At 58.3% G+C, this 11,491-nt stretch overlaps 1 protein-coding gene across 2 annotated transcripts; it reads left to right on the forward strand.

Annotated features, from left to right (window-relative positions):
* The first annotated feature begins 571 nt into the window (after positions 1-571).
* On the forward strand, positions 572-9,459 carry SERPINH1 (serpin family H member 1). Of its 2 annotated transcripts, XM_072794674.1 has the most exons (6): positions 591-731; positions 1,927-1,970; positions 4,419-5,083; positions 5,705-5,803; positions 5,909-6,141; positions 8,463-9,459. In XM_072794674.1, exons 3-6 carry the CDS (start codon positions 4,462-4,464, stop codon positions 8,763-8,765), a joined length of 1,257 nt encoding a protein of 418 aa, XP_072650775.1. In that variant the 5' UTR covers positions 591-731; positions 1,927-1,970; positions 4,419-4,461; the 3' UTR covers positions 8,766-9,459. The 2 variants fall into 2 exon arrangements, with proteins under 2 accessions (XP_072650774.1, XP_072650775.1); XM_072794673.1 differs by lacking the exon at positions 1,927-1,970 and having other exon boundaries at positions 572-731.
* The last annotated feature ends 2,032 nt before the right edge of the window (positions 9,460-11,491 follow it).

Below are 11,491 nucleotides of genomic sequence, written 5' to 3' on the forward strand. Positions count from 1 at the left end.
GATCATACAGCGTATTGCTTAGTGGACCCCCAGGGCTCTCCTTCCCGTGCACCCTTCCAGACGCAGCCGGACCACGGGGATCCCAGGACTCTCCAGAGTTAGGGGCTGGTATCGGGCTCGGTAGGATCCCTTCTCCCCTTAGGGCAGTCACTGAGGTCGAGGTGCGGATGGAGAAGCAGGCCGCCTCTCTATTTCTCACCCCCTCCCCAAGACACAGGAGACGGGCCCTGATTGAGGAGGGGGCGTGCCGGAGAACCAGTTAAGTTTCTGCCCTAACACCGGAGAGTGGATCTCCTCGGGGCAGAGCCCCCGCGGGGGCAGCGCTGCTGGCAGGCTGTGCCGTCCGGGGCCCGCAGGCTTGGGGGGGGGCGCTCCTCTCCGGGGCCGCTTCCAGCGCCGCCGCCCCCCGCCCCCATCTCCAGGCCCTCGAAGGTCGGGAGCCCCGCAGTGCCAGCCGAGCCGAAGGGCCCGCGCCCCGCCCGGTGTGGGGGGCAGTAGGACCCAGGGGCCGGGTGAGGGCCCGCAGAGGGAGGGGCGGGAGCCGGGGCGGTCTGGGGGAGGTCTTTGGCTTTTTTTGGCGGAGCTGGGGCGCCCTCCGGAAGCTTTTCCAACTTTCCAGAAGTTTCTCGGGACGGGCGGGAGGAGGGGACCGCCATATATAGAGCCGGGGAGCCGCGAGCGGCGGAGAGGGGATCCGTCCGCGGTTCGCGAGGGGCTCTCGTCCGGCCCAGGTGAGGGCGGGGCGGGGCGGGCCGCGCGCGGAGGGCGCTCGGGGCGCGCGGGAGCGGAGCGGGGTCGGCGATGCCCGAGGGGCAGGCCGGGGCGGGCGGGCGGCCGGGGTCGGGCCCTGGAGGCCCCGCAGCAGCCGGGCCCGGGCGGTGACGGCCGGGAGGAGCCCGCGGGCTGGGAGCCCCGGGGAGGAGGTGGGCGGGGGCCGGGGCGGGGGCCGGGGCCGGGGCCGGCGGGGCTTGGGGGGAGGGCGCCCGAGCCTCCCGAGGCGGCTGGAGGAAAGGAGGTGGAGTGGCCGTGGCTTTCCCGGGGCGGGGGCGCCGCAGTTGGGACCGACCCCGGCCGTGGCCCCTCCGGCAGCGGCCTGCACGTGCCGAGGCTGGCGGCCGGGAGGAGCGCGGCCCGCGCCGTGTCCCCGGCTCCCTTCGGAAAGGCGGTGAGCGCCTCGCAGGGTCCGGCCCCCGCCGGGAGGGGAGGCGGCGCCGAGGAGGCCGCGAGTCACCCGCTCCCTACGGCCCCGGCCGCCCGCGGCGCCGAGGCGACGACTCCGCAGCCGGGCTTCCCTGCCCCCAGCGGGGACACTCCTGGGGCGGCCGCAGTGGAGGAGGAAGGAAAGCACTTCCAGCGGGGCGGCTCCTCCTCTTCCCGGTTTCCGGCAGGACCCTCCGGGCTGGAGGGCCCGGATGGAGGCTGGAGGAAAGCTAGAGGCCTTGGTTCCCTGGAAGTCTCTGGCTGGTACCACACCCTCCTGTCCTCAGATGGTTCGTCGGCCCATCCCCCCCTTCCTGAGCCCTCCGGATCCACTCCTTTTGTCTCTAGTCACCAGGATTCCCAGAAGGTGGTTTTTCTGTTTTTTTCTTAAACTCACTGTGTGATGGGCTACCACATCCAGGCTTCCTCAGGGGCTCTGTGGGTGCTCCTGGGAGGAAGGAGCCCTGCACTAGGATGCTTGACCCCTGCTGATTCTGTGGGATGTGGCACTGGCTCCCTGCCCCTCTCTGGCCTCAGTTGCTCTGACCCCACCATGAGATGAACAACTTCCAAGGCCTCTGTGGATCTGGGACTGATTATGCCTTACTTTGTGCCAGGGACAGTGTAGCTGGGGTCCCATTCGGGGATTGGGGCTTCCAGGCCCCACCTCACCAGCACCCCAGCTCTGCCCAATCCCACCCTCCTCATTCTTCTGTTTTCTTTCAGAATGAAAAAGGCAGGCATTGACCTCCCTCTGAGGCAGTTTCAAGGTACTTTAGACACCCTCAAGTGTTTGAGATCCTCTCCGGTGGCCCTCCTAGATTTGCTTCCCTTCCCTCTTACTTCCAGAAACCCAGAATCCAGTCTAAACTCAGTCTGGCTCGCTGTGGACACAGCCCTCAGTTCCCTGCGCATATATTTATTGTGTCCTTTGTGGGACTGTAAATTATCAAACCGTGGCCTCAGGGCTGGGATTTCTCTGTGGCAATGTGGGCTGGGCTGGGCTGGGCTGTGGGAGGCTGGCTTGCTTGCCGTGACTTGTCTTCCTCTGTGACTGCTGCTGGGTTAGCAGGGCAGCCCTTCTCCACAGCCACACAGCTGCCTGCACCTCCTTGCAGAGACACATGTGCAGACTGAAAGCCAAGGCCAGGGAGGCTCTAGGGCACCCTCTGGGACCTGAACCCAGGCCTTCTGCTTCCCAGGCTGGAAGCCCCCCTCTGCCGGGCGGATGGAGATAATTCAGTTTCCAGCCTGCCACGTCACCTAGAGCTGGAGTGGGAGCAGGAGCAGGAGCGCAGCTGTGTGGCTGCCTGAGGAATCCCAAACTAGTCATTTGGAGCTTGCTTGGAATGCCCCTCCCAGTCCTTTGAGGTTCTGGTTGGCTGTGGGTGGGGGCTGTCAAGATGGTGTCTGCCACGTGGCAGGGCCGTGAGCTGGGCTCCTTGACTGTCTCCTAATGGGATGCAAGTGGCCTCTGCCCGGGGTCTGTTCTCTGACATCAGCCGTATGAACTAGAGGTGGCCTTTGAATAGAGTAGCCATATGCTTGTTATCTTGGCATAACAATTAGCAGTGCCCCTGTTTCATGTCCTCAGGTGTCCTTGGTTGTACAATAATTCTATGGTCATTCTGCCTTTGAGACTCCGGGCCTGGTGGGGAAGGAGCTAGGGCTGGGAGGAAGGCAGCCCGGGCCCTGGGATAGATCACCTCCCTGGTCTCTACTCTAGGTAGGGTACAGGTCTCTCTTGTGCCCTGCGTCCTCCCCTCACCCCTTTCCCCATGCATCCTTTGCTTCTCCTTTACACTGCACCTTCAAAGAGATGGCACCCCAGGCAGGGGGCCCTGCCCAGCTTCACAGGATGTCTGTAGCAGTGGAGTCTTCCCAGAAACCCAGTGCTCCTGCAGGCAGGCCAAAGTCCTGAGGGTCCTGCACCAGGATTCTGAATTTTCAGTCTGTCTTGAGGACCACGAGATGGGATCCGCCAGAGCAGTAGGATCCCAGCCTCCACCAGAGTTCCTTCCATCCCTTCCCTTTGCCCTGTCACCTCCTCTTCCATTCTGCCTGAAAGTAGGGAGGAAGCACCCCATGCAGAGACACTGTCCTGACTGGAAGGCAGTGAGGGGAGTGAGTGGAGGGAGGCTTGTTTTAGGGGCCACTGCTACCCTGGTTTGGGAAGGGTCTTGAGGGCAACCCTGAAGTCATAGAGCAGAGAGCCTGGGTGGCAGCGACTGTCAGATGGGAGGGCAGAATGGACCCTGAGATGGACCCAGCTTCCTGTGAACATCCGGCCAGCCTCTGGTGAAGGGGAGAGGGTGTCATTGCTCCTTTGAGCTGCCACTTACCCTCCTGCAGTATCCTTCCTCTCAGGAAACCTACCCCCTGCTCAGCTTTTGTCCTGGGGATTTCCCCTTCACTCCAGGGACCGGGGACTGCTGGGCAGGCATGTCCCTGCTAGGACACAGGCCTTGGGCTTGGAGACCTAGGCCGAGACAGCTGGGAAAATGGGGACTGGCCCTGAGAGAGGAGTGGACACACACTCAAGGTCACCTGTGGGGCAGCAGAGTAGAGCAACTGGGCTCCCCCACTTAATGAGTGAGCTAACCAGTGACTCATTAACATTCCAGGCCAGAAGGAAAGGCGTGGGGGGAGGAGCAGGCCTTCAGCCTGTCCCAACAGGACATCCTTTGCCTAGACACCTGTGCTTCATGCAGACCCTCAGTCCCTCTGCCACTTTTTTCCCCACTGGAAACCACCCCGGGGGCGGGGTGCGGGGGGAGGTATGAGATCAGAGCTAATCTTTATACAAACCGAGGACTCTTATGTCTGGCCAGGTGGCCCTGGTTTCTGTTCATTCAGGAACACCTGAGGCCTATTGTGTGCTTAGCCCTGGAGATACAGAGGGAAACCAGGCTGGCTAGATTTCCTGTCCTCTTGGAGGTCATGGACTAGTTAGGGATGGAGAGAAACGCATAATGAACGCATAAGACTAAATGTCTATTCAGTTTAAGAAATCAGTAGAGTGGAGGTGGTGACTTTCTAGAAATCCTGCTTTGGATAACGGGGTCAGGGTAGGCAGAGTGAGTCCTCTGACCTGGGCAACCTTGAGTTAGGGCCAGAACTCTCTGGCTCCGATCTGCAGGGGACTTGGTGGCTGCTAGAAGGTTAGGGATGGTCATCGGGGAGGAACACCCAGGGCTTCAGGGCCACCCTCTCTGCAGCCCTCACAGGTCCTCCGTGGTGCCTCCAATCCGTCTCCCAGCCATGCGCTTCCTCCTGCTTCTCAACACCTGCTGCCTCCTGGCCGTGGTCCTGGCGGCCGAGGTGAAGAAGCCCGCGGCTGCAGCGGCCACCGGCTCTGCCGAGAAGCTGAGCCCCAAAGCGGCCACGCTGGCCGAGCGCAGCGCCGGCTTGGCCTTCAGCCTGTACCAGGCCATGGCCAAGGACCAGGCGGTGGAGAACATCCTGCTGTCACCCGTGGTAGTGGCCTCGTCCCTGGGGCTCGTGTCGCTGGGGGGCAAGGCCACCACGGCATCCCAGGCCAAGGCGGTGCTGAGCGCGGAGCAGCTGCGCGACGAGGAGGTGCACGCGGGCCTGGGCGAGCTGCTGCGATCGCTCAGCAACAGCACCGCGCGCAACGTGACGTGGAAGCTGGGCAGCCGCCTGTACGGGCCCAGCTCCGTCAGCTTCGCCGAGGACTTCGTGCGCAGCAGCAAGCAGCACTACAACTGCGAGCACTCCAAGATCAACTTCCGCGACAAGCGCAGCGCCCTGCAGTCCATCAATGAGTGGGCGGCGCAGACCACCGACGGCAAGCTGCCCGAGGTCACCAAGGACGTGGAGCACACGGATGGCGCGCTGCTGGTCAATGCCATGTTCTTCAAGCGTGAGTCTGGAGGCGAGGGGTGGCAGGGCACAGAGCCCTCAGCAGCCGGGGTGGGGGATGCAGCTCAGTGGGCGTTGCCCGAATGCCTGATGGGTGCCAGGGCAGAGGGCAGCCGTGGTGGTGGCTGAGCTGAGGGTCCTCCTTTTTTGTTGTTGTTGTTTTAAGATTTTATTTATTTACTAGAGAGAACGAGTGGTGGGGTGGGGCAGAGGGAGAGAAGCAACCTCCCTGCTGAGCGGAAAGTCTGATGTGGGGCTCCATCCCAGGACCTGGAGATTATGACTTGAGCTGAAGGCAGCCACTTAACTGCCTGAGCCACCCAGGTGCCCCCAAAGGGTCCTCCTTCTGAAGGCATTCCTCTGTTGTGTGGAACCAGCCAGGCCCTGAGCATAGAGAGCCGCAGCTTCAGGCAGCATGTCCGGGGGTGAGCACCCCTGCCCCCCAAAGCGGGGGAGTATGTACTCTGTGGGCTGGATGCTCAGAGGGGTGGTGGGCTGCAGCTGAGTCCCAAAGACTGGAACAAAGGCTTGTGGCAGAGAGAAATCCAGGGGGGGTACAGTTGGAGGTCTGTGTCCCAAGTGTCCCCCCTGTTTCTGACCTGGTGTTCTGCTTCCACTACAGCACACTGGGACGAGAAGTTCCACCACAAGATGGTGGATAACCGAGGCTTCATGGTAACCCGTTCCTATACCGTGGGTGTCACGATGATGCACCGCACAGGTGGGCACCCTGGGAGCTGTGGGCCGAGGTGGGGGTATGCGGGTGCTTGCAGCCTGGCCTGCCCCTAGAGCAGCATGCCCAGTGCCCTCTCTGCTGCCCTCCTAGGCCTCTACAACTACTACGATGATGAGAAAGAGAAGCTGCAGATTGTGGAGATGCCCCTGGCCCACAAGCTCTCCAGCCTCATCATCCTCATGCCGCACCACGTGGAGCCCCTTGAGCGCCTTGAGAAGCTGCTGACCAAGGAGCAGCTGAAGATCTGGATGGGGAAGATGCAGAAAAAGGCTGTTGCCATCTCCCTGCCCAAGGGTGTGGTGGAGGTGACCCACGACCTACAGGTGAGGGGTGGCCCACCTTGGAGTCTGTAGGGCCTAGAGGAGATGGATGTTTGGGGCACCCATTCGTCAGCTCAGCAGGTCTGCCCTGGGCCTCTGTGGGTGTCCAGGCAGTACTGGGCACTGCTGGGGGAGGAGGGATGGGACCTGCCCTTTGGGAACATGAGGATGACCTCAGTAGCTAAATACACCTGGATGCCTGCCATATGCCAGACCCTCTTCTGAGCACTTCATATATATTCAACTTTTAATCCTCAAATTAGCTTCGTTAGGTAGGACCATCAAGCTTCTTAGAGATGAGGAAACTGAGTCTTAGGAAGGCTGAAGAGCTTATCCAGAGTCACACACAGATGGTAGCTCTGGTGTCTGGCACCAGGCCACGTCCTGAATCTGTGCCATGTTGCCTCTGAGAATCTGAGGTGGCCCCAGTTGACACACTGGTCGAGCTGGACGGTTGTCCCCCACACGTCAGGAAGACTAACAGTGGCTGTCAGCAATGGGGCACTAGGGATGGCTGGAGACTGACTCCATGCACTCAACAGTGTTTTCCCCTCCTGACCATCCTGGGGCCGGGGGGTGGCCTGTGACTTGGAGAGAAGTTATGACTTGCCAAGGTACCCTTGGTTAGTAAGCAGTGGAGCTGTAGTGAGTCCTCAGGGTGAAAACTCAGGGTGGCCTTTTTGTCAGCCAGGAGAGACTTTTACCTGCTCAAAAGAGGAGGCTTTTATCTCATTCCTGCTTTCGGTGCCAGAAATGGTTCCTTGGCAAGCCTCTCCCTCACAGAATTAAGACCCGCTGCTGACACTGTGGACAGAAAGCTTGAGATGAAATGGGGCATAGGCTGCACACCACAGGCTAATGGCACTTGTGCAGTCTGTACTGTGGATCGTGCTGAGCTTTCCAGACAGGGGCCATGGCCATGTCCTTCCTGGGCCCGCCCCAGGCCCTCCCCAGCTCCTCCTGCTGTGATGAGACTCCATTGCCCCCCCCCCTTTTTTTTTCCTTGCATCTTCCTGTAATCCTGGATGGACACACCAGTCACAGGGATACATTTAAGTTGAGAGACGTGAAGTGTGTGACTTGTAGAGGGTCATTGGAACTGGAATAGCCAGCTGGGCCTGGAACACAGGTCTCCGGACCCCCTGACCCTCAGGCCCACAGGTCAAGTGTGTGTTTGGCCCTGCCAGGGAGGTGGGCTGTTCTGCAGAAGCCAGACTGCAGCTGCTGGTGACTCAGGCTGCAGTCCTGCACTGCTGTGTTTTCCTCACCGAGAGTCAGGGAGGAGGTGGGACCTGGGCCCTGCCCTGGGAGAGCTCTGAGCCAGGGGCAAGAGACAGACAGGCCTAGACATTGAAACAGAGAGAGGCTGGGGTGCTGAGCCCCAGGGAGGCAAGGCTTCCCGGAAGGTGGGGTGGTGAAAGCATCCTATAGGGATGCAGGTAGGCCATCGACACACCGTTGCACTTGCCAGTTGTTCAATAGACTCTTGGATAGAGAGCCAGGGGGCATGCTAAGGGGTGAGGCCATGGTGCAAGCACAGTTCACGTGTGAAAGAGCTGGCTCCTGGGGGCTCTGCAGGGCCATGAAAAATGTGTGTTGCGGGGAATGCGTGTTTGCGGGGGTAGGTTTTAATTTTTCACTATGGAAATACATAAAAGTATATTTAAAATAGGTCAGCATAGTGAGCCCTCCCCCATGTATCCATCCCCAGCTGCAACCATCAGTAACTCATGACCAATAAGGCTTTATCTATACACACCCGTTGCTCCCCCATCAGATTATTTTGAAGCAAATCCCAGGCATCTGCCACTCTGAACAGGTTTAAGCCCCAGGGTTATATAGTCATAGCTATCCTTAGATTAGTCTTTCTTAAATTTGAGTGTGCCAAGAATTACCCAGAGATTTTGTTAAGGAAGGTTCTCGGGGCCACCCTCCGAAATTGTGATTTAGTGGCTCTGGGAGGTGTGGGTCAAGAAATGTGTTTCCTGGAAGCTCCCAGGTGGTGCCCCTACTAGCTGCCCACGATCCATACTCTGAGAAGGACTGATCAGGATTACTCGGCAGGACCAGAGATGAATGCTGCCTTTCCTGCAAGCCTCAGTTTTCTCATTTGTGAAGTGGCTTTTAGAAGCTCTTGCAGTGTTGTCATGAGACCTACGAAGCAGTGGTTCGAAGTGCCCACATCATGTCTAGCACACAGAAGGTGACTGGGAGGGGGACAGACAGAGTAGGAGATGATGGGTGGTGTGGGTAGAGGGTGAGGGTCTAGAAGCCTTGCCCATCGTGGCCTCACCTGGCACCTCTCCCACCTCCCGGTCCTGCAGAAACACCTGGCTGGGCTGGGTCTGACGGAGGCCATTGACAAGAACAAGGCAGACCTGTCACGCATGTCAGGCAAGAAGGACCTGTACCTGGCCAGTGTGTTCCACGCCACCGCCTTCGAGTGGGACACGGAGGGCAACCCCTTCGACCAGGACATCTACGGGCGCGAGGAGCTGCGCAGCCCCAAGCTCTTCTATGCTGACCACCCCTTCATCTTCCTGGTTCGAGACACCCAGAGTGGCTCCCTGCTATTCATTGGGCGCCTGGTCCGGCCCAAGGGTGACAAGATGCGAGATGAGCTGTAGGGCCCCAGGGTCACGGGATGGCAGGAAGCAGCCGAAGGCTCCTGAGACACATGGGTGCTATGGGGGGGGCGGGGGGGGGAGCTGAGGTACTGGCCTTGGATGTTCCATGGGGTGGGGTGGGGAAACAGAGCAGGCTTCCTGTGTGTCTGAGCAGACCTTCCCAGCCAGAATTCACTCTGCTTGGACATGGGCTCCCAGATACCACGATGCTGAGCCCAGACACCCCGCATTCTGTGGGACCTGCTAAATAGTCCTGTCCTGCCCTCAGAGTCCTGGGATTAAGCCTGCCTCAGTGTTCATATTTATAGCCAAATGCTTTCTCATCTGTGAGATGGAATCAAACTAGGGGGGGTTCAGCCCAGCCCTGTGGAATGGGGGCCCTCTCTCCCTGACTCTACCATCACCTCAGCCCTCTCTCCAGCTCTATTCCAATCCTCTCCCAACTCCCCTCAACTATAAAATGAGGTGCTGCAGCCCCTGGGACAGGCACCCCCATGATGGCCCTGGCCCCAGTGAGAGGGATCAGGAAATAGCTTGTGGGCAGACTCTGGTCAGGCATCATGGGGCTGAACTTTTGTTTTTCCTTTTGTAGATTTTCAAAGGTGGGGAGGGCAGGGGAAAAATGAGCCTTTGTTGCTGTCAAACCAAGAACTTATTTGTACAATTTTTTTTTCAATAAAACTTTTCCAGTGAAGTTTTGTTGGAGCATGGAGGGTGATTGGCTCAGAGATTCCCATGTCATTCTTCCCAGGGGACAAGGGCTCCTTCTGTTGAGCTGGGGCCCATGTCAGGCCCTGAAATGCTGGCAAATAACTGCACGCCCAGTTATCCCAGCCAACTTGAATTGTTTTGGCCCTGGCTGCTCTGGAAAGACAGTGGCTGCAGGGCTGGAATGACCATGCTGGACCTGGAGCCCAGGGCATTCCAGACTTGAGCTTTGGCCGTCTAGTCTTCAGCCTCCTAGCTTTTTGCTTGAAGCTGACCTCGTCCATACCCAGGGCCAGGTGTGCCTGACTGGGCAGGGCTTTGGCAGGGAGGAGCTTATGGGATCCTGGTTCTATTGGGGTTAGTAGCAGGAGAGGAGGAGGGACCTGACAGTCCTCATACTGGTTCCCTCTCATGGTCCTTGGGGCTCCTGATACCATAGCTAGGGAGGGTGAGGGTGAGTGGTATGCACAGGACAGAGACCTGTGGCAGAGGAGCAGAGGAGACTGGATTAAGCCCCATCTGCTGCTCGTTGGCTATGTGGTCTTGGGCAGGTCCCTCTCTCTGGCTTCTAACAACTTTGCTCTGGGATTGTTGGTCCAGGGAAGGAGCCCCTACCTGGCTGGGCAACACAGAGAGGTAGCTGTGAAGGGCCAGCTGACTCACTCCTATTAGTACCACAACAGAATTTTAACACAGCTGTCAGAACTCCAGGTCTGTCCCGAGCTGTGGGCCCAATAAATTAGCTCTGCTCTCAAGGGGCTTATTTGGAGGTGGAGACTTACAGTGACAAGTGTGCTCATCATCCACTGTTCTGGTCCCCTGGGTCATTCTGTTCCAGACTTATCACACTTATTCTCCTGCCTCAGGGCCTTCGCACTTGCTCTTTCTGTTTGGCAAGCGGTTCTTTGTCAAGGGTGCCTTTTCTGTCATCCAGAATTCAGCCCGAATGTCATTTGCTCAACAAGGCCTTCCCTGATAACCCAATAGAAGCAGCTCCTCCACTGCTGCAATTTCTGTACTGTTTTCTTATTCTTCTGACTCCTTGATGCTGTGAAATTTTCCACGTTTGGACTCATCACTGTCTCCACTATTAGAATGGAAGCCTCACAAGAGTAGGGACCACGTCTTGTTTACCACTGTGTGTCCTGCACCTGGACTCGGTATCATACACACATAAGAAACTAAAAACATATTCGCTGGATAAGTGAAGCAGCTTAGAAGGGTACGGAGGCTGTGGGAGTACAGAGGAGGGAACCATGACTGCCTTGGGGAGATAAGGAAGGCTCCCAGGAGGAGGTGAGATGGGTTGCCTTGAAGAGTGAGTTGGTATTTTCTTTTTTTTTTTTAAATCAGAATAATGATTTAAATATCAGCTGGTACTACCTTTGCATTTTGCTTCTAACACCATGTTTGTGCCAAACACCGTGTCAGTCACTTGATATATATAATTTTATTCCAGTCTTTTAGCAGCTTGCCTAGGTAGGGATTATCCCTGTGTTAGTGGTGGGATGCCCGAGGCCCCAGAGCGCAGCCAGGGTGCTAAGCGGGTATTGCTTCTAGGAAGGGCAGGAGAGGAACTGGTCGGATTCTAACAAGGTGTGTAGCCTACTTAGAGTCTACCTATGTGTGCTGTCCCGCTGTCCCACTTATTCCCCACAGTAGCCCAATTAGGTGGGAAGTCATCCTGATCACACAAGCATGGCTCCGAGGCAGAGGAACACTAGACAAGCACCCGGGACTCCGGGGCCAGGAGTTCAGCCTGTGACAGCTCCCTCAGCAGGAGGGAGTGCCCTGCCAGTTGGGAGCTCAGAGCAAAATACACCAGGCCTGGGTGTGGGGGCCACCCAGATGACACAGAAGGGCCCTGAGGTCATCTGGGCACATGCAGGGGTGGTGGTGAGAGGTCTGTGCTCCCACTTCACAGTGAAGGGTGGAGTTGCTGGTATAGGAGGTGGCAGGGCAGGTGGCAGAGGCAGATGGGTCAAGGTTGGACCGGAGCTGGACACCAGGCCAAGTGC

Source organism: Canis lupus, chromosome 23 (assembly GCF_048164855.1).
Source record: "Canis lupus baileyi chromosome 23, mCanLup2.hap1, whole genome shotgun sequence".
NCBI lineage: Eukaryota > Metazoa > Chordata > Mammalia > Carnivora > Canidae > Canis > Canis lupus.